The 22,500-nt window shown below is 45.9% G+C and overlaps 1 protein-coding gene across 1 annotated transcript in view; it reads right to left on the bottom strand.

Annotated features, from left to right (window-relative positions):
* LOC310779595 (B-cell scaffold protein with ankyrin repeats-like) overlaps nucleotides 1-22,500 on the bottom strand; it is a gene marked incomplete at its 3' end in the record, with an annotated part of 34,211 nt that overhangs the window by 10,175 nt on the left and 1,536 nt on the right. Inside the window, exons 2-8 of the mRNA XM_083640113.1 lie at nucleotides 21,005-21,400; nucleotides 18,144-18,265; nucleotides 17,783-17,921; nucleotides 15,356-15,498; nucleotides 13,936-14,050; nucleotides 12,385-12,581; nucleotides 2,216-2,279 (exon numbers count right to left, since the gene is read on the bottom strand). Of these exons, the coding sequence (XP_083496239.1) occupies nucleotides 2,216-2,279; nucleotides 12,385-12,581; nucleotides 13,936-14,050; nucleotides 15,356-15,498; nucleotides 17,783-17,921; nucleotides 18,144-18,265; nucleotides 21,005-21,400 (1,176 nt within the window). The remainder of the gene's footprint in view (nucleotides 1-2,215; nucleotides 2,280-12,384; nucleotides 12,582-13,935; nucleotides 14,051-15,355; nucleotides 15,499-17,782; nucleotides 17,922-18,143; nucleotides 18,266-21,004; nucleotides 21,401-22,500) is intronic.

Here is a 22,500-nt window from a genome sequence, read left to right as displayed (position 1 = left end):
ATGGGCCTGTATCATACTAAATGAGACTGTCACATGGGCCTGTATCATACTAAATGAGACTGTCACATGGGCCTGTATCATACTAAATGAGACTGTCACATGGTCCTGTATCATACTAAATGAGACTGTCACATGGGCCTGTATCATACTAAATGAGACTGTCACATGGGCCTGTATCATACTAAATGAGACTGTCACATGGGCCTGTATCATACTAAATGAGACTGTCACATGGTCCTGTATCATACTAAATGAGACTGTCACATGGTCCTGTATCATACTAAATGAGACTGTCACATGGTCCTGTATCATACTAAATGAGACTGTCACATGGTCCTGTATCATACTAAATGAGACTGTCACATGGGCCTGTATCATACTAAATGAGACTGTCACATGGGCCTGTATCATACTAAATGAGACTGTCACATGGGCCTGTATCATACTAAATGAGACTGTCGTGATGAAGTTCTAAACATGCTGTTTTCAGAACCATCATTTTACAGCTAATCAGAAGCAACACTGTGCTGCCTGACCCTCAGCAGGGGGGTGGAGTCAGAACACTGTGCAGCGTGACCCTCAGCAGGGGGGTGGAGTCAGAACACTGTGCAGCGTGACCCTCAGCAGGGGGGTGGAGTCAGAACACTGTGCAGCGTGACTCTCGGCAGGGGGGTGGAGTCAGAACACTGTGCAGCGTGACTCTCGGCAGGGGGGTGGAGTCAGAACACTGTGCAGCGTGATCCTCAGCAGGGGGGTGGAGTCAGAACACTGTGCAGCGTGACTCTCGGCAGGGGGGTGGAGTCAGAACACTGTGCAGCGTGACTCTCGGCAGGGGGGTGGAGTCAGAACACTGTGCAGCGTGACTCTCGGCAGGGGGGTGGAGTCAGAACACTGTGCAGCGTGATCCTCAGCAGGGGGGTGGAGTCAGAACACTGTGCAGCGTGACTCTCGGCAGGGGGGTGGAGTCAGAACACTGTGCAGCGTGACCCTCAGCAGGGGGGTGGAGTCAGAACACTGTGCAGCGTGACCCTCAGCAGGGGGGTGGAGTCAGAACACTGTGCAGCGTGACCCTCGGCAGGGGGGTGGGGTCAGAACACTGTGAGGCGTGACCTAGTGTCCTCTAGAGAGAGAGTGGCGTCAGCGGAGGACCAAAATGCGAGACTCATTAGCCAATGAACAGCCAGGAATGGGTCTCGCGCTACTTTTGGATGCTAAAATAAAGCTGATAATGTACAATTTAATTAAAGGGATGAAAAACCCTTTCAGAGTACAACACAAACTGTCTATTTTGCTGCAACTCGACAGTGCTGCTTAATCCAGGACCTTACTTCCTGGAACTCTTGAGAGTAAAAAACTGGTCCATTGGAGTGAATGGAGATGTCGGGACTCTTCTATCTATATGGCTCTGGCGTGACCCTCAGCAGGGGGGTGGGGTCAGAACACTGTGAGGTTTTGACCCTCAGCAGGGGGGTGGAGTCAGAACACTGTGAGGTTTTGACCCTCAGCAGGGGGGTGGAGTCAGAACACTGTGCGGTGTGACCCTCGGCAGGGGGGGGTGGAGTCAGAACACTGTGAGGCGTGACCCTCAGCAGGGGGGTGGAGTCAGAACACTGTGAGGCGTGACCCTCAGCAGGGGGGGGTGGAGTCAGAACACTGTGAGGCATGACCCTCAGCAGGGGGGGGTGGAGTCAGAACACTGTGCGGTGTGACCCTCGGCAGGGGGGTGGAGTCAGAACACTGTGAGGTGTGACTCTCGGCAGGGGGGGGTGGAGTCAGAACACTGTGCGGTGTGACCCTCAGCAGGGGGGGGTGGAGTCAGAACACTGTGAGGTTTTGACCCTCAGCAGGGGGGTGGAGTCAGAACACTGTGAGGTTTTGACCCTCAGCAGGGGGGTGGAGTCAGAACACTGTGCGGTGTGACCCTCGGCAGGGGGGGGTGGAGTCAGAACACTGTGCGGTGTGACCCTCAGCAGGGGGGGGTGGAGTCAGAACACTGTGAGGCGTGACCCTCGGCAGGGGGGTGGAGTCAGAACACTGTGAGGCGTGACCCTCAGCAGGGGGGGGGGGTGGAGGGAGTATTCGGGGGTGGGAAATGAACAGCACAAAAAAAACAAATCTGCCACAGCTACTGTAGCTTAATGACATGTAGCGTCATTTTTTCCATTACCGCTTTTTCTTTGTCCTCGTTCCACTTCCCATCAGCCACCTCACTCACCTGCAGTGCACATCAGCTCGTACACGCCGGCATCGCCATTGTCCTCGCCCGGGTTGAACACATTCTGCAACAACAGACCATAAAGAGATGCTCCTTTATGACTCTGCTGCATCACAGCAGCTTGATAGAGGCAATTCAAAATTCAAAAGCGTGATGCTTCCTCGGTTCTGACGCTGGGTGGTTGCTATACTTAAGAGCGGAGGTTTTTACCCCGGCAGTAATACTTTTTTCATAAATCCCCATACAATGGCTGAATGTTTTCCACATTAAGTTAGATTGTGTTTTAGGCTGGAAAAAACATGAGAAACATGAAAGAAGAAAATGCCTAAATATATATTCTAAAAAAAAGTAATAAAATAAATAAATAAATAAATAAACAAAAAATACAAATTAAAGTCACATTTTAGGGTCAGTGACCCTGTAGCTTGATGTCACTTTGGCCTGCTTGAATACCAGGCTGCGTTTTCATACCAAATATGACCAGTGTCCAGGTTATTAATTGAGGTATGTCACTACAGGGATAGGGAGGTGCTGTGCTATCACAAAGCAAATATAATCCTGCCTGCTGGCAAAGTCCTGACATTCTCCCTCTGAGAGTGACACTGTGGAGTGTGTGGGCCTATTTGCTAATAGCATGCTGAAGGACAGAGAGGGGTATGATCAGAGTAATTATGAAATCACAGACAATCTGCCCCTTTCCGTTCAAACATATCATTTCGTGGGCAATTCAAGACCCACATTTGGCTCGATATGTGGTCTGCATCTGTGATTAGGGATTGAGAATATATTCATTTACTGTCATATTTTGACTTCCAGAAGATATATGAAGAACTCACGGCTTACAAAATTATTTACAGTGAAAAGCTACTTTCCAAGACATTTTAGTTTCAAGGAGAAATTGACTGAGATGAAAGTTTGAATTGAATGCCATTCTACTGTATATAAACTGTTAATATTACTTCAAATCTGAACCAACTACCATACTGTGTGTGTTTTAATAGACACATAAACAGCCGGTGTGCTGTGTCGTAGAGGAAAAAGATTATGCCTACAAATGCCATATGCTTGTCATCTATTGTATTATTAATTTAAGAGGACACATCTTGATTGCAATACAAACAAAATCCGAGCGAATAAAATAATTATTTTCTATTCTTTGCAGAACAATATGAGATAAAGCTCACTTTGATCAGGATGTTCTCCATATAACCAGCCACGCTCTGTGTGCAGTTTCTAAGCAACACAACCTCTCATGACTCAATTACAATATTACACTGTTCCTGGTACTGCAAATTATTTATTGGCTGTCAAGAATGCATTACTTAACAGTAGAGGTTCATAACAGCACCAACAGGTAGAAGGGATGGGTTAATTACCATCCCATCTTCAGCATTGGATTATAATAATTTGACGCTGTGCTTAAACATAATGTGCTGTTTTCACTGATAATTCTTGGAAAGAAGTGTGTGGGTGTGTGTGTGTGTGTGTGGGGGGGGGGGGGGTTGTAGATATTTATTTACAAACCGCAAAATGGAAAATGGTTTTGCAGAAGTCTGAAATTGTAGAAGCCCCAGGCATTCTCTCAAATTCATTTTCACCACCACAATCCAACCAGCGGTGCTATACAGAAAAACAGCAGGGGAGTTGGCAGAAAATTGCTTTGTTGGAGGAAGGATGTGAGTATAGAAGGTCTATAAATCTGTTGTGTACGGCTGAAGTGATCAGTTCACACACATTCCCCCCCATTTCTCCCCAATTATACTTGGCCAATTTATCTCCATGCTGCCCGATTGGCTGCCCTGGTCGCTGCTCCACCCTCTGCCGATCTGGGGAGAGCCAAGACTAGCACCATGCTTCCTCCAACACGTGCAGTTGCCAGCCGCTTCTTTTCACCTGACAGGGGGAGCTTCACCGGTAGGACGTAGCACGTGGGAGGATCACACTATTCCCAACAGTTCCCTTCCACCCCGACCAGGCGCCCCCGACCGACCAGAGGAGGCACTGGTGCAGCGACCACGACACATACCCCCAATCTGGCGTCCCACCCTCAGGCACAGCCAATCGTGCTTCTATGGACGCCCGACCAAGCCGGAGGTAGCACGTGGATATGAATGGCTCTAGCTTTCACATCAGTATTGTTCTATGCCTTGTTCATGTCACCTGCTTTCATATCAGAGCTCTGATGAGTTGGAGGAGGTGGTGTCTAAAAGGCATGTATTTAGTGGTGTGTGTAGTTCTTCATAGATCTAGGGCTCTATCGTTGCAGCGGCGCAGTTTCTAGGCCGAGCGCCAGCCGCAGCGCAAAGCAGTGGGCGTGGAAAGGCGCACTTGATATCGTCGTGCTGGCGCTAGATGCAGCCCAAAGCATTACAACCACGCCTTTTAGGCGTAAAATTATGCACCGTCATGCTCATTGGATAAGTGCAATAAACGAATCGCACGCTTGCCTTTTTAGCTCCAATTCCAGTGATCCCGCAAAACCAGACGAAAGCCAAACGCTCTGCCCCCCCCCCCTCCCTTCATCCAGTCTGTCTGTCTGCATTATAGGCTATTATTCCATATTATTATGCTTCTCAAACCAATCTAACTGCAGTTTCAATACTGCAAGCATGTAAATACGCTACACTATAGCAAGATCAAAGTGAAAATAATGTTCTAAAGGCATCAGCTACAAAAATATAGCCTATCCCTATATGATGAGATTAATTTTATATTGGTGAAAGTTTGTTCAGAATGATATCGTTTTCTCTCCCCTGCTGCAGGTAGAATGATGCACATAAATATACCCTACATTATGTAAAGTCATTGCATAAATGTGTTTTTATTGTAAAACTAAATGTGAAGTTGGGCAAAGTTATTGGAGCGGACATCACAGTACAGCACATGACAGTAGAAGCGCGTTCTGAAGCGCGTTCCTCTGACACTTATCTAAATGACGTTAAATCGACAAAGGATATATATAGGCCCAGGAGGACATATATGTTTCACTTAGGGTGGTGTTTTAATTTCGATTATTTATTTGGTCCAATATTGAAATGTTCTACAATTGCAGGCTGTGTTACCATTACACATTATTTTAGATCGACCTTTTATATCTATTTCGCCTCATTTAGTTGCTATTTAGTAGCGAAATTGAGTACCCAATTGCATGCTGGGGCATTCACAGGCAGTCAGAGAGAGACAGTCGTATTGTGCCTGTCAGACTGCCTGCAGCCTCAAAGCGGCGTTGTCACACAGGCTTGTGACAGTAACTCAACGCGGAAGGATTTATTTCACAATAAACTGGTAAACGCACACCAATGCCTGCTCCTGTCAGTAGGAGAGAGGGAGAGAGTGACACAGGTAAGGGTGACAGAGGAGAGAGGGGAGGAATAGGCCTGCTTTTCAAAGGCGCAAGGCGCTAAATTAACGCCAGCTCGGAAGATAGGTATTTAGCGCCGACACGCCCACTTTGGCCCATTCTGGGACTGCGCCACGCCCATTCGGCCTAAAGCGCATTTGGCAGCGTAAAGCCATATTGATATCGTCCCAAAACAGGCGCAAGGCACGTTTTTTTGCGTTTAAGGCCCGTTTTAGCGCCGAAGGCCTGTGGGAGAATAGGGCCCCTAGCCTCTTAAACTTCCCCTCAGAGTGCACCAAATTGATGCATTTTACTTTAAAATGTAAAAAAAAATCTTGCGGGGGGGCATGCCCCCGGACCCCCCTAGAGGGTTGGCGCTCCACATTTTATTGTGTCCCCCCCACTTGTGAAACCAGGTATTCGCCCTTGACGTGAGCAATTAATCTTGCTATAGATAGACCCTTTTAGAGTGGACGTCACAGGGTTAGTTGCCGCAACGAGAGAGATCCCCAGAATATAGGAAAAAGACGTCTTGTGTCGTATGCGTATATAGACGCTGGACATTCCCACTAGGAATATGACGATGTCCGGCATTGCAACTTTGGCGATGTATTGGATCCTAGACCCATCCTGACAGTGAGTACGGGTCCTCACCCCATTGAAAGAGTTAGCTTATTTGTGTAAGGCAACCTGTCTGTTGCTGGCAACGCTTTAAAATAGGTGGAGGAGGCGTCGGCATCTTCCATATTTCTATGACAGCTGAACCGCTAGTTGTAACTTTCTGCAACGAGTTCGGCTCTGCCCACAAAATACATAATCGCTGTTTACAAACAATGAAAGGGTCTATGCTGCCACTGCCAGATATGCGTTTGAATCCAAACCAGTGGTGCGGACCAATCAGCATCCGAGGAAGGAGGAGGCCGTCCTAAGTAGTTGAAGTTAGCCACAGAGCAATCTAGTCAGATAGTGGCATCAGTGGAGGTCTAAAATGTGTGACTCAGTAGCCAATGAATAGCCAGGAAGGAGGCTCGCGCTACTTTTGAATGCTAAAATAAAGCTGATAATGTACAATTTGATTCTTTAAACGTCGGACCCTTTCAAAGTACATCACAAACTGTCCATTTTGCTGCAACTCGACAGCGCTGCTTAATCCAGGACCTTACTTCCGGGAACTCTTGAGAGTAAAAAAACTAGTCCATTGGAGTGAACGGAGATGTCGCAACTGTTCTACAGTATACAGTATACACGACTCTGGTTAGCCCTGGTTAGCTCTGATAGACGGTGATAGACAGATCGTTCATCCAATCACCTGCCAATTCTTTTTTGAAAGTGCCTGCCCTTTTCCAAACAGTTTCCATGGACCAGTTCCCAGATGCTTCTGCATAACAAACCATCTGTCGCTTCAGACACTCTCAAATCTGATTTGGGCGATCAGTGTGTCCACACTGAAGACACATCAGTCGAAAGCAGATTGGAAACTAACTCCATATGTGGTTTGGGACAAGTGACACAAATCAGATTTGGTGCTGTTCAGACTCATAAACCCAATCTGGATAGAATTGTTATAGGTCATTTAAAGTTCACAAATCAGATTTGGCCTGCCAGTCTGAACGGGGCCTTAGGGTTTCCTGTCTCTACCGGCACATGCTTTTTTTGTTGTTGTTTTCTTTTATTGTTTCTGTATTTCTTTTCAAAATATGTACAAATAAATAAATAAATAAATAAATAAACATCTAGAAACGTGATATGCAACATATTTTGTGGTTCAGAAAGGTTGATATTCTACGTATCCGTGGATTGCAGAAACATAGAATGACAGCATTTTATTCTGGCAACCAGCCATTGTAAGGCCATTTGATGCTCTGCAAATTGTGGCTCTTCTTCTAGCTCAGCTAAGGCCAGTCACATTCTGTGCCTCAAGGAAAAAGAAGCAGTCAACTGAGCATGCAGGGAGACCTTTCAGACTTCTGTAAAATCATAATCAATCATTAAATCAGGATGTTTTCTTTCGAGCCTTCTGGTATTTCAAAGCCAGAAATCCATTATACTATTATGGAATCTGACAACATGATTAAACTGATGTTGATGTAAGGTCTGTGTATTTCAATAGCGCTGCTGCACACACTCCTTGTAGCGTCAGGGATGCAGACAGTTTCCCGACTTCGCTTCAGAGTAAAGATGACCGTATTATTCAAATATTAAACAAATCTCAGGAGATGGCAGACAACTAGCTCATTGTACAGTAGCTGTCCAAACAAACATGGCATGCAAACCGTTATTTGGCACCAACTGCTGGCCCCAGTGTAGTCTGGCTTACCTGCATTTGAGATAAGAACGGTTTGCTACATTGTAACCCAGGTTCCCTGAGTGAAGCGACTGCTGTATCTCTCTCCACTACATTTTCAATGTAGGTATAGGATTGTCCCTGATTAGGGGCAGCTGATGTGGATTACTCTTAAGACATATCACATCACCTGTGGTAAGTCCCATGCAGGCGTGGCCTCTTTGGTTAACCTTGATTAGAACAGTTTCGGAGCGGCTCTTAGCTCGAGAGATAGCCTCTCCACTCAGGGAACCTGGGTTATGACATAACCAACAATTCTCTTTAATGTCAAGACTTGGTTACCCAATACTGGTGATACTGGTTACCCAAGGTGCATTGCCCTTGGGCACGTGTCTGATGGAGATCCACTCTCAGGGCCCTGGCGGGCACAAAAGTAACTGCCCACTCAGGGGAGGGCCTTGCCAACCCCCACTTGACAGCCACAATCAGGGAATGGGATGATCAAGACGGTGCCCCTACTTGATCAAGACTGTGCCCCAACTTGGTCATTCCAAACCAGCTACTCTTGGCTGCTTCACCTGCTGTGGCTGCCCAATGAGAGTGGCTGAATGTTTGTGAGGAAATGCTAGAGCCCTAGCCTCCCTCACTCCAGCTGGCAAAGTAGCAATTCATGCAGGAGGCCGCTTCCTGGCTGGCCATGTGTGCATTGTCCAGCCCTGAGCAATGCACACGTTGGTCTATGATGACCACACTGGCATCCTTATCCTACTCCTGTCAACTCTCAGCAAACTCTCATGTCGATGAGAGATGGGGAGGAAGTGCTATCTTGAGCAGGCTTTTTATTTTGACAGAGACAAAGGAAGTGATCTCCCTACTGTGTGCAATGTTTAGATGGAATACTGACGCCTACAGGGTTTGCCATCTCCTCTGCTTCCTTCCAACAGGCATAGTACAATTTACAATGTTACAATTTCACTTAGCAGGTGCTTTTATCCAAAGCGACGTACGTCCGAGCTTTATACAACACAAGCAATGATCTAGTCAGAAGACAAGACAACAACATGAGTAAGTGTCATGAGGCCAAGCTTGAGTCCGAAATGGACATAGGTGCCACCAGGCAGTGCACAGAGTGCATAGGATTTATTTTAAATATCATTCATGGCATCACTCATGCAAATGACATTCACGTACATCTATTATCCCCTTTTTCATCAATTCCTTTCAACATTCATGCTCATCAAGTGTGAAGGTGTTGGTGAAAGAGCTGGGTCTTGAGTCTCTTCTTAAAGATACAGAGAGACTCAGCAGATGGGATGGAGTTTGGTAAGGCGTTCCACCACCGGGGAACTACAGAGGAGAAGAGTCTAGCTAGTGACTTAGGGCCCTTTAGTGGTGGAAGTGCCAGGAGCCTTTCATTGGCAGAGCGTATTGAGCGGGGGGGGGGTGTAGACCTGAATGAGGGAGTTCAGGTAGGCAGGCGCTGTTTTTTTTGTCTCATTTTCCAGTAGGCTACTCTACTTCAGAGAGAACACATTCAAATCTCTGTCAGGAGTGCACAATGTCCAGCTGGCAAGCGCCGATACTAAGCCAGATCTGCAACCCGATGATAATGTTACCAATGTGATTGGTAATTACTAGCCTATAGAGTACTGTAGTCGGCCCTATCTTGTAGGCTAGTTCTAAAATAGAGTATTAAGCATAATTTGCAGCATGGCATTTTCTGTATTTGTAGTCTAGTTATGCTCTCCCTGAAAAATGCAGCCTTCCCCTCTGGAGCAGTTCACAGCTAATTAACAAAGAAGTGCCAGGCCGGGCTAGTGGATCTGACGTAGGCCCTGTGAGTGATTCGGCCTGCGTGTGGAGCTGGGGACTCATTCATCTAGGATCTATTGACAGAGAGTCGCTACGCCGACGCCCAAATCACTGCTCCATCATGGCTTGATGAATTGGAGGTAGAGGGGAAACACTGCGGACGAGTTAATCACGTACAAAAAGCAGCAAGGACAAAAGCCCCGCCCCCGCTCACTGATGAATCTCACACCTGCGTACGCGCACTACGTCGGCAATTTTCCACATGTCAAGAAGATTCATTTTGATTACACTCACGCATTACAAAAACCCACAAAGAACTGTCATGTGTCTGATGCGTTACGTCTATAGGCTCGTGGTGGAAGTCCCTGCGGGGAGACACCTCTGCTCTGCTTGACTCGGCTGCTCCCCGTCACTCAGCAGCTCGACGCCCCAGCTCACAGCCGGCACTTCGACTCACTAGAGCAATCTGATCAAACCCTGCTCCATCTGCAATCACTCGCAATTAGCAGCGTTGCTAGGGGGGATAAATACGTTTGCAACAGCTGTTGGAGTGTCTAAATTTCCCTCGAGGGGGGAATTCTCCATTGGGATGATCCCAGACATGAGAGAGAGTAAAAAGTTACCGGGTTTGCAAACGAAGACGAGGGATAACATAAATAACACATAAATGTTCATTTTGCTACACTCCTTTTTGCCAACTGATACATTAATTCAATAATGATTTGATTCATACTAAACAGAAGAAGTGGGTAGTTAGCATGAGCAGCCACTGTGGCTGAACCAGTGGAAGTGCAGTGCAAAAAAAAAAAAAAACAAGGATCTCGAAGATTACCACATTAAATCTAGCCCGGGTGAACCCAGCGTTCAACGTGACGTCACAGACTATGCCTGTAGCGTACGTTTTGTGACTGATAGTACAGGTCACGTGGAGGCTGGGTTTACCCAGGCCACTTAAATCAGCTTTGAAATGTTAAATGAATGCCAGTGACAGACAGTAGATACACCTGTTTGTCGTTACTGTCATTTTGTCTTGACAGTGATTGGCAGTGATTAGCTTGCACATTGCAAGCCAATCACTAATACACAAGACTCAGGCGCTGTAACTAGGCTATTACCATAAAAAGGTTTTATGCTCGTGTGAAAAAAAATCTTTGTTGTTTTTATGTTAAATGGAAGGATTGAGAGTGGGCATGTCTTTATCTCTTGCCATGGGTAATTATGTGCAGTTGGAATGTGTGCGGGAGTTATTTGCAGACTGCACGACAGAGAACATGATGGTGTTTTCAACCTGCCATCTTGGCGGTATCACGAGGTGAATCATTTCTCTCTTTTTTTTTTTTACGATTACTGGCCTCACTGCCTAATGAAATTAGCATCGGGAAGAAGAGCATTATGATGCCAGGGTCCTCCGGCTTTATCAAATAAACGGTTGCGCGCGCGTGCATGATGATCCATTAAATCTGGAATTGCTCGTCATTAGTGGGTAAAATGGTGAGCGTGCTTCTCTTGTGTCGCTGGTGCCTTGTTGCACCGTGAGGTTGCTGAGCGGGGATATTAACACCAGAGAATGGCAAACCATTACACGAGAAATCTCAACATTAACCCGCTGCGTAATCGTCCTAATGTATGTATGTGCAGGCGACTCACACTGCAATGAACGCATGAACAAACACGGGGCTTTCTAGTCTCTGTGGGGGCGGTCCATCAGAAAGCTCGCGAGCCGAGCAGCACAGCACAGCCGAGACAAGAGGAGCTGGTTAGCTGTAAATCCACTGGACCTGGAAGTGAAGATGCTGTGGTTAGCGGGGGAAGGGTGGCGTCTTCCAAGAGGAGAGTGAGCTGACCCCTGACACAGACACACACAGCTCTCTCTCTCTCTCCCTGCTCTCCGCCGCGCTATCCACTCCAGCCTGTTCATTATTGATGGAGCACCACTCACTCCACGTCCACGAGGCCGAACGCCAAAGACAGTGCTGGCCTTTAGCGAGGGCATTCCTGAGTGCCAGGCTGTATTCTTCGCCCGCGAGATCTCGAGAGGTGTGGCGTTTTCCTCAGGCAGCTCGGAGTTCAGGTTGCATTCCGTTGAGCTGGCATTGCGTTCATTCAGGAAATGGTCTGGACTAGCTACCCGAGAAATGTCTTCGGATTGTTTTCACTGGCGAAGAAGTCACCGAACACGAAATGTGCTTACCAGATATTAGCAGTTCAAGGAATGCCTCTGCTCTATGGACAGACCATAGAGCTGAAACATTACACGGCAAAAAAATTCCATGTTAACATCAATCAGTCATTTAACCTCATATTCAACCTTCAGATTTTATTTTTCTTAAAACAAGCAAACTCTGCCAGTGAGGTGAGATAACTTGTTTCCAAAAGCAGTTTCGCTTGTTTCAGGAATTTTCTACAAATGAGTATCTTCAAACAAGTCAGAACTAGAAGAGTCATCGGCGAGCACAGACCCCCGGAGGCCAAGGCCAATACCCCAGTTTGCTATGATGTGCTAATTTTTGGATCCAGATCAGAACCTTAACCCTGAACCCATTGGTGGATTCTTTGCTTGATCTAGGTCTCAATAATAGACTAAATTACTTGTTAAGATGGAGATTTCTTGCAGTGTATTTTCTTTAAGGTGAAAGTCATCATGAGACAGAACAATGACTATAAATAGGTACAAAAGAGACAGGCTGATAGAGAGACGCAGGTGATGCAAATGGACAATGAGGAAATGGTTACCAGTGTTTCCTTCAACAGGATGTGCAGCTCTATATGGCCGTGGCTCTTGGCGATCTGGATGGGCGTGTGTCCGTGGTGGTTGGCGGTGCACAGCGCCCGCTCAGCGCCCGGGCACTGCAGCAGCACGCTGGACACACTCTTCAACCCGTTCTGGGCGGCAAAGTGGAGGAGCGAGGGCACGTCCACATGGTGGAGCTCTGCTGAAGACCATTTGGTTGGGGGGGGGGGGGGGGGGGGGGGATTGAGCATGGTGTTAGTTCTGGCAGGCCACGAAGTCAAACTCAGCTCACAAACCCAGCCCACATCAGCTGATGGCTCAGCTGGTTTCCTTCTAGGCATTCAATTGGCTAATCTCATACAGGGCACCTTATTTAAGGCTGCTTCATTTCCGCCTTCTTTTTTTTGGCTTCCTCTGTGAGCCATTTGCAACCCACCAGCACCATGCTGTGTCTGATTTAAAATAAATAAGAATAATAGGAATAAGAATAATAAGAATAATAAAAATAATAATGTTGTCATTGTTGCTTGCTCTGTTCTGTACCTCTGTTCTGCTGCTGCTCTCTCTGCCTTAGGGTTTCGTATCAAAGTAGGCCTACATGGAAGAGCAGGGACCTCCCAGAACAGAGCCATAATGCCACACTATTGCATAATGGTGATACAAGTTTATTTTTGACTATAGTGGTCCTGACGGAACAATTGTTTTAACTCTAACTGACGATACACAATCAGAAACAAACAACATAAACCTAACCCAAAATTGTATTTTTTTCTTCTTCTTTTTTTTAAACAAAGTCTCTTTTCGACGTCTTTACATTGAAAAGAGTGGAAGACAGCTCCCGAGGCATGATATTGACCTGTTTGTCATGGAAACATCTCCCTATGCCCTTTTTAGCAGAGTTAAGAATCAATCTCAGCAGCTGATGAAGCCATCAATCTGCTGCATAATGAGCCAAGAAATAATGGAAAGCTTTCTTCATGGCGGATAAGGTGCACCATGCAGGAGGAATTACACTCTGTGAGCAGTTGCTTCAATGCTGTTATACAAGCACATGCTAAGATAATGAATTCATTGGAGGTACTGTTGTTGAGGCATTAGCATACTGCTAATGTCTTGTACGTAAACTTGTATGTAAAACAAGGCATTCGTCATTTTCTTTCATTATCACCTGAGCCTGCAGCGTAAATGGTAATAATAAGTTATTCCTTTGCAGATCTACAGTAACTGGATTGTATGTGCAATAAGCAAATGTCAACCAGCTCAGAAAAAAAATGTCTGATTAATACATTTAAATATTTTAGAGATAATTACGACTACAGAACTACTGTCTTGATCACTTACAATATCATACTTTAGCCAACATCACATAAAAGATTTCTTGGTCAAGTGGAAAAAATGATTAGAGATTAGTCAACAAATATTTTAAGATTGGTGTAAATTTGCTTGAGCCTCAATTCAATTCAAAATGTGTGAAAGCGGTGCTGAGCTTGGTGGGCTCCAGTCAGTCACGGTGTGACTACTCAGAAGATATGAATCAGTCAGTCTTACAGTACCTCTCTCAGGTGCTTTTTCACACCGCAGGCCCGGAAAGCCCCCGGTGGGCATTCCCTCCAGCAGCATGGAGGACAACTTCTGGTCCAGCTTCTCCACAGACGACACCTGGAGAGCCTGCCGTCCACACACAGACACTCAATTTGAAACCGTTGAGGCAGGGCTCCAAAGAGGAATTAGAAAGTATAGTTTACAGTGAAAAAAAAGTAGCCTAATGCTAGCTCCTAGAAAACAATGAAAGTGTGTTTGTTCAGCTTTGTAATCCAGCAGATGTACGGCGAATATGACACAAAATCATTTAGGGTGGGTAAAATGCATTACTGTCAGACGTACATCAGTGTCCTGTAGTATTGCCAATTTTGAGTCTTCATTTGAAAGATGGCAGCATTCTCTCCTCTCATTCATTCCCTTGGCAAATGGAGCTTTTGGCATTGGGGAAGTGGTCTGCTCAGGTTTGGCTCAGTTTTGCATCTTCAGCGAAAGAGGCCTAATCAAATCAAGTGTTCATGGCTGAGGCGAGGTTTGAAACTAAAACCTGCCGTCTCGTCAGTTTCGGAGAGGAGATGGTACAGCAGTGCACATCAACATCAGCAGGAAATATGTCCATTCAAATGATCAGCTGTTTTTCAATCTCTTTCGAATGGCTGGATGTGAATCGATCACAGGCAGCGTGTTGGGGGTGGGGACTGACGCATTTCTGTAACCGAGTTATATAACCGTAAGTAACCTGACTCTGCCAGATGGGGGCGGTATTGTTGTGAAAACAACACCGCCCCCATCTGGCAGAGTCAGGTTAATATAACCGTGAGTCACTATAATAACACATTCAAACAGGCTAGATGGATTTGACTTTGAGGAGGAAGACAAAAGCATTGTGCGCTTAACATTACTAAATCAGTGACTGAGTAATTGACCACTTATTTTAATGCATTTGCAAAGGTAACTTCACAGTAGCCTACATGAAATCAAATGCATTACTAATACTCTCAAAATTAATTCTGTAGTGTAACTTATTACTTTGTTTGACATATTACACATATTACACTTGTGCAACATTGTACTCGTAAACCACAGTTTACAGAAACCATTCTATCAAATAAATAAAGTTTAGAAACACGTCGACAAGCTACATTTTAATTATAGTCCTGTCGTTCGCTGCAGCAGTTTGTCGAACGCTTGTACTTAGCGATGTTGCCAGTCAATATCCACAACTGCAAATAGTCAATGTTACTTCTTGGAAAGTTATAAAAAAAAAATACCGTGGTTTAATTTCGATGTAAAATATGATCTTTAGATAGGTTTTAAAAATAAAAGAATGATAAACAGCTCCAACTAAAACTAATTAGGCCTAGTTGTACTAAAATGTACATATCCTATACCTGAGTGAAATATCCTTCTAACGGCCCTAAGCAGCAGGCCTACCTGACACATGAAGTCTACAGGGTCTGCCACCCTGGTCAGGAGGCGGGTGATCTCCTCCATGGTGCTGTAGTACTGTAACTGGGCCTTGCTCAGTGCCTCTCCACCACTGTACAGGGTCACACTGACATTTCCAGCTGGGAAATCTGTAACGGACAACACAGTAACTGTACATAGGCACTTATGTGGTTTGGGGCCCATTTTAACACCTTATCATAACACTACAACACTTATAACCCATTTAATTTAGGGCATGAGCAGGGAAAAAAGAAAGCTAAGAGGTTTGAAGCCGAAGAAAGAGAACTGGAGAACATCTTGCGATGGGATTCACACCAGCCCTCGACTTAAAACGAATGTGGGCCAGGGGCGTAAAGTGGGGGGCCAATGTGGGCGCCCCCTTGCTCGGATCACACCCGTTTTCGAGCTCGGCCTTCATTTTGATGTCAGCTACACACCTGTAAAGCTTCGTGACTGCATCTTGCACGGTTTTCACGCTAGCACAGTGATAAAATCTGTCCACAGACAGACGTAACCGCTTCTGTAGTCCCCGCTACAGGTGTCTCCAGGACCACATTTTGCTATGATGACACACATGCACATGCACACGCACACGCACACACACACACACAGACTCACGACACAAGGTGAAAACAATACCATCACCGCTGCCACGGCCAGCAAGTGAGAAATACAGTATAAAAGCCAGTGAAGAGAGAGGTCAAAAACAATAATAAACACTTGTTACATAATAGTGAGTCTTTAAAAGTGAGTTTTAAGAAGTGATGATTTTGAAATAACTTTCTCATGATACATCATGCATGTAAATTCACCTTATCTGGGTATGTGTACAATTACAGTATGTATTCTCACTGTATATATTATGCTATCTTTGGGGACTAAGGGGTTGGGGAGTGGCTAGGCCTGGGAGTGCTATTATGTGTATGTATGAGTGTATTTGTATGTTGTTTGTTTTATGTAACACCTGTTTTCTTTCTGTATATTTGTGCTAAGGACCCCCTCGAAAACGAGATGGTTCATCTCAAGGGGTTTATCCTTCTAATAAATTGAAATTGAAATGATGCCGATTTAGCAGCCTGAGATCCTCATGCAGGTTGATCCAAACTGTGCGAACCGATCACAACCGATTTTTACCCATTATTTTGGAACAGCCAATATAACTCTTCCCTCAGGCTATGATTCAGCTCATTATATAGGAGTAAAAAACTTTCTGGTAGCCCGAACTTTTCATTTTGTCGCAGTAGGAGTCCTAGCTGCTGCCTTTTCTACATGTTTGGGTGGACAGACAGATTTCTGACGGAGGCAGGAATAGGCTACAGAGAATTGCAGTTGTCTAAGAAAAGTAAAAAAAAAAAAAGAGAGATAAAAACACGAATGAGTTTTTCCAGATCTGCACTGAATGACAAAAACTGCTTACTTTTGGAAACTTCTTGCAAAAGCTGAAATTGGCATAAAAAAAACTTATACATGTACTGTAGCTGCTGGCTTTACAGTACAGACACAGTAGCCTACCTATTTGATGGTGAATCCCTTTAATGAAGTTGGACTCATTTTGATGTGGTTTCATGTGATTCTACTCCATTTATTTCCCAGTCTCTTCATTGAGTTTACAACATGAACCACTGATTATATTCCACAGAATTTCTATGCCTTTTCTAAGCTGAACCGCTAGCGAAGTGAAAGATATCACTATACAGGGGCGGACTTAGTTATTTGGGGGCCCTGGGAAAAGGCAAGCATGGGGCCCCCTGAAAGGCCTGAATCCCAACTCTCCACCCTCTCTCGCTTTTTTAATTCATCCTCTCTATAAATGTGGGTAGCTTTGCCTTTTTTTCCCTCTCTCTCTCTTGAAACTGATGCAGTGGCGAGGGACAATGAGCTTAAAGTCACTTAGTAAAATCTCACTTCAAGTTGTATAGCCTGACAGACTAATCATGGTGGTCATGACTCAAGAGTGAAATCATTTCTTGTAACAAAAAGAGGGGTGTTCTTCAGGACTAAATTTACAAATAAGTTTACATTAGTTCTATTCTTGTCTTGTGTGGGGCCCTCTGGCTGCAGGGGCCCAAGGCAGTCAAGATTCAAGATTCAAGATTCAAGATTTTTATTGTCACTCCATGGTACAAGTATCACGTGTGAAATTCTTGTGCTGTGGACTCCGTTTACAACATAGTACAAATATAACAGGGCATATGAGTGCAAAAACAACAAGAGACACAACAAGCAATAAGGCAGTATAGTGATAAGACAAGTCAGAGACAGTGGCATATTCACTGCACATAGGTGCACATGTCATGTGCATACTTAAGACGTGCTTAAACATTTTAAATTCGGCACTCCCCTAATGGTAAGACCGCCCCTGTCACTGTAATAAGCATGCCTTCCATCATACAGGTGACTTCTTTTGCTCACCTGGTGCATTGACACACAGGATCTGCTCACTCCAGTGCAGCGGCTTCAGTCTCACCCTCTGACTGCCTCCGCTGAACTCCACCTCAGCATCGCTGCCAGCCTCTTGGTCTTTCAGAAGAATGAAGACCTCCTTGGAGCTCTACCAAAGAGACAACAGCATAACAGTATATGTACTGCTGTACAGTGAGTGTTTGGTGTGGAGCTCTACCAAAGAGACAACAACATAACAGCATGTACTGCTGTACAGTGAGTGTTTGGTGTGGAGCTCTACCAAAGACACAACAGCATAACAACATCGCAGTACAGTGAGTGTTTGTGTTTTATAAAGTAGGGACCATTAGTGACTGGATCACTGCCTCACCCCACAGGGAACTCTGGAAGGGACGACCACGAAGACGGATCGGACTCCAGGTGACTGCATCTGCTCCGGCTTTTGCTCCGATCCCGGCAAGGGGTTGACACTCACTGCTGTGGCTGATGCACCTTTAAAAGATGGGACACTGATCTTGATATTGTGCTTCAGCAGTGTTTTGAAGTGTCCTTCAAAGGTGTGCGTGCGTGCGTGCATGTGTTTGTTTGTTTGTTTGTTTGTTTACTGGAAGGTATTTCACCACAGTTCAGGAGAATGCAGTTTTATGTGTTATTGTGTATTGTGATTATTAATAATAATAACAATTAATTATAATTTATTGGATTTATATAGTGCTTTTGAAGACACCCACCTTCACATGTGTGTGTGTGTGTGTGTGTGTGTGTGTGTGTGTGTGTGTGTGTGTGTGTGTGTGTGTGTGTGTGTGTGTGTGTGTGTGTGTGTGTGTGTGTGTGTGTGTGTGTGTGTGTGTGTGTGTGTGTGTGTGTGCGTTTGTGGTCGGGGGAGCCCTTGGGTGATACATGGCAACCAGCTTGCGCCAGAACACTCACCACACATCAGCTATCGCAGTGGAGCGTTGAGGACTGAAAGTGCCAATTACGTACAGTAGGTATGGTGGGATGATTAGGTGGCCATGATAGAAGGAAGGCCTGTGTGGGAATTTAGCCAGGGCACCGGGGTTACACCCCCCAGGGCACCGGGGTTACACCCCCCAGGGCACCGGGGTTACACCCCCCAGGGCACTGGGGTTACACCCCCCAGGGCACCGGGGTTACACCCCCCAGGGCACTGGGGTTACACCCCCAGGGCACCGGGGTTACACCCCCCAGGGCACAGGGGTTACACCCCCCAGGGCAGCGGGGTTACACCCCCCAGGGCACCGGGGTTACACCCCCCAGGGCACCGGAGTTACACCCCCCAGGGCACCGGGGTTACACCCCCCAGGGCAGCAGGGTTACACCCCCCAGGGCAGCAGGGTTACACCCCCCAGGGCACCGGGGTTACACCCCCCAGGGCACCGGAGTTACACCCCCCAGGGCACCGGGGTTACACCCCCCAGGGCAGCAGGGTTACACCCCCCAGGGCACCGGGGTTACATCCCCCAGGGCACCGGGGTTACATCCCCGAGGGCACCGGGGATTTAGCTCAATCACCTAGCATACCGTATACTGTACCTATTTGACAATTGTGACTAAAAAAATATTAGTCATCGATGCTTTAACCACTCAGACAGCTCAGAACAATATAGAGAAAAATGTGTGGGCACTTCATCATCAGTGTCACTGACAGTCTCTAATTTACAGAAAGTGTTCATATTATTGATTTGAAGGTTGTTTAGGAGGATTTCTCCATTTCTGGTATATGTTGGATTGGATACGTTCCTGTGTGTTGAAACATGTCACAGAGGTGTCTCTATGATGCCCATTAAATTATCATATTAAGTCAATTTTGATTGTGTTCATGGCTATTATTACGCATTTGCAGTTTCACCTGGGCTACAGAGTAAGCCCAGTCAAACAAATACCTTTGAACTAACAATCAAATTGTACTTATTGTTTAAGACTAGGGAGAATGTTTCCTTCAATGCCCTGCCTTTATATTGTAAGTGTGAGCGGGAGGCTGGTCTGAACTGTTTTATTGTCACACTGTGTGACGAAGTCGGCATGGTTCATTTGACTTTGCATGGCTCTAGATAAGTAATCAGACAGCGACGAGGAAACACTGACTAGTTTGCATCAGATGTTCCCCCTGCACAGTGCACACAGCTGTATCGATATCAGTTTTGGTGCCCCTTGTTATTTTATACAAATAGTGCAATTAGGAAAAATGGGAATGGTCGGGAATGGAGACAGGGTAACTAGCAAGGGAAGATGAGGACGAGCTTCCAGACAGCGCATTTTCACCAAACTTGCCTCTGCAGCTGGTGCTAAGAAACATTAATTGTCAGTCTTCAGCACACATCATTCTCATCGGGGGGAAAAAAAGGAAAATTCACTAAATGGGTTGCCAAGCCGCTGCTGAGGCACCGTTACAAATAATGAGCATTCTTTTCCCTTCGCATTCATGACAGGAGAACAGCAAGGCCACACATCATCTTTCTTGGATGACGTCTGTGTCGAGGAGCGTGATTGTATTCTGGGTTTCCAAGATTAGGACGCACGACGCAGCCAATGTCTGAATTTCCGATCTGTTTTATTCCCTTCCATGATATTATCCAGCGGTATGAACCAAGAGGAGACCGATGTATCGGTAGGTCCTCTGAGGAACTCTTATTCAAAGAAAGAGGCTCGAGCTGTGAGGAACCTGAGGTGGAAGACAATTGTTCCCAAAATAGGGTCTGGGGGACCTACAGGGGTCCCCAGGGAATGTGAGGGTGAATGTTTTGTTCATGGGATTCACTGTTGCCTCCCATCTTACAGTATAGACAGCTGTCTATCAAGGCATATCTAACAACAACATCTCCTCAGATGTTACCAAATATAGTGCCAAAGTCACACCCTCTTCCGGCTTTGGCATGGGACACAAGTGATTTCATTCCCCCTTCATTTGTCCATAGACATTTTGTAATCAGGAAAGACCATGCATAGAACATTTCACTCAGACCAAAACTATTTTTTCTTTCTTTTTTCTTTGTCCAAGTGAAATGTTCTATGGTCTCTCGACTCTCTCCTGATTCTGAAAGTTTTTTTTCTAATCGTCTATGGAAGAATGAATAGGGGATGAAATCCCATGCTGAACCCGGAAGAGGGGGGCCTCTGGCACCCTATGTGGTTAACAGTTTAATATGTACAGGTAGCTCTTTTGGGGGGGTCCTATAAAAACCGAATACGTTGGGGGAAGCAATGTCATACCTTTCCTCACAATGTCAGCGACAGTGGACAAGTACTCGTGAGCGTCTTGTTCGCTGGAGATCAGCAGGCACTGGTCTCCGTCGAGGGGCACCACCTGGAGCAGAGGGCCCAGGCTGTCCACCCCGCAGAGCAGCACCACCACGCGCTCGGCCGGACTCAGCACGCGGGCTAGGAAGAAGCGCCGCAGCTGGCACAGGCCCTCCAGCATGCCCCTGGACAGGATCAGCAGCTTGCACTTGTAGCGGCTCAGCCGCAGGAAGTCGTCCCGTCGGCTGGACACCGTGGCGATGTCGTAGGAGAAGATGCCACCCTCCGGGATGGCGCCGCTGAAGCTGGAGCGCAGGTAGGTGGCCCACTGCTCCGCCTCCGACTCGTAGATGATGAGCAGGTCCTCAGCTGAACAGAGAGATAACGGCAACATCACACAATACAAACATCAGAAAACAATGTGGTAGCCTACATAATGTAAAATAAACATAAAGCAAAACAACTCAATAAATGGCAATAGCAAGTAACATTCAACAAGAGAAATCCAAAAGAAACCAAATGCAAAGTAACAACTTAAGTAATACAATACAAAGAAAAGTGGGAAAGAAAAAGCGCAGCACAGCACCCCACCCACCCCTCAGACACGACACACTTACATACCCACACACACACACACACACACGCACAAACAAACACAGAGGGATATTTTCACTCTCTCTCTCTCTCTCTCTCACACACACACACACACACACACACACACACACACACACACACACACACACACACACACACACACACACACACACACACACACACACACACACACACACACACACACACACACACACACACACACACACACAGAGGGAATGTAGAGGCTACACACACAAAAATATGACAGGTCAAAAAGGGGGAATTCACCATAAGAGGCCTTTAAGTGAATTGGTTGCATCTTGCCAGCTATTCAAAGTAGATTCATTAGCTCCATTGATTCTGGCGGGAGACATCTCTCTAGATCAGTGGTTCTCAAATGGGGGTCAGGGGACCCCCAGGGGTCCGTGGCACTTTGCCAAGGGGTCCGCGAAAAGTTTTCAGGAAGAAAAAAACAATCTAAACTTTTTTTCTTTCTGCAAAAGCTTCATAGATCAGCGGAAATTATTGTATGCTTTAGAATCTAAAATGGTTCATGGATTCCATTCTACGGTAATCTAACAAACCTATCAATTTAAAAGTCAAGCACGTCACCATGGAAACTATTAAGCTTAGCCCAAAATCACAAATCAGAATGAGGGGGTCCCCGGTATATTTTCTATCTTGTAAGGGGTCCTTGGCTGAAAAACATTTGAGAACCTCTGCTCTAGATAGATAACATGCAAAAATATAAGGACCCACTCTCTGGTGGTGAGAGAGGAGGCTTCCAATGTAACGCAACAAACTTTTTTGACCAGTTATGGCAACAGTACAATCATGCACCACTGGGCAGTCCCATATCATGTGAATAAAAGTGC

The sequence above is a fragment of the Poromitra crassiceps genome, assembly GCF_964638095.1.
Source record: "Poromitra crassiceps genome assembly, chromosome: 7".
NCBI lineage: Eukaryota > Metazoa > Chordata > Actinopteri > Beryciformes > Melamphaidae > Poromitra > Poromitra crassiceps.
This window is presented reverse-complemented; position numbering and strand designations above follow the sequence as displayed.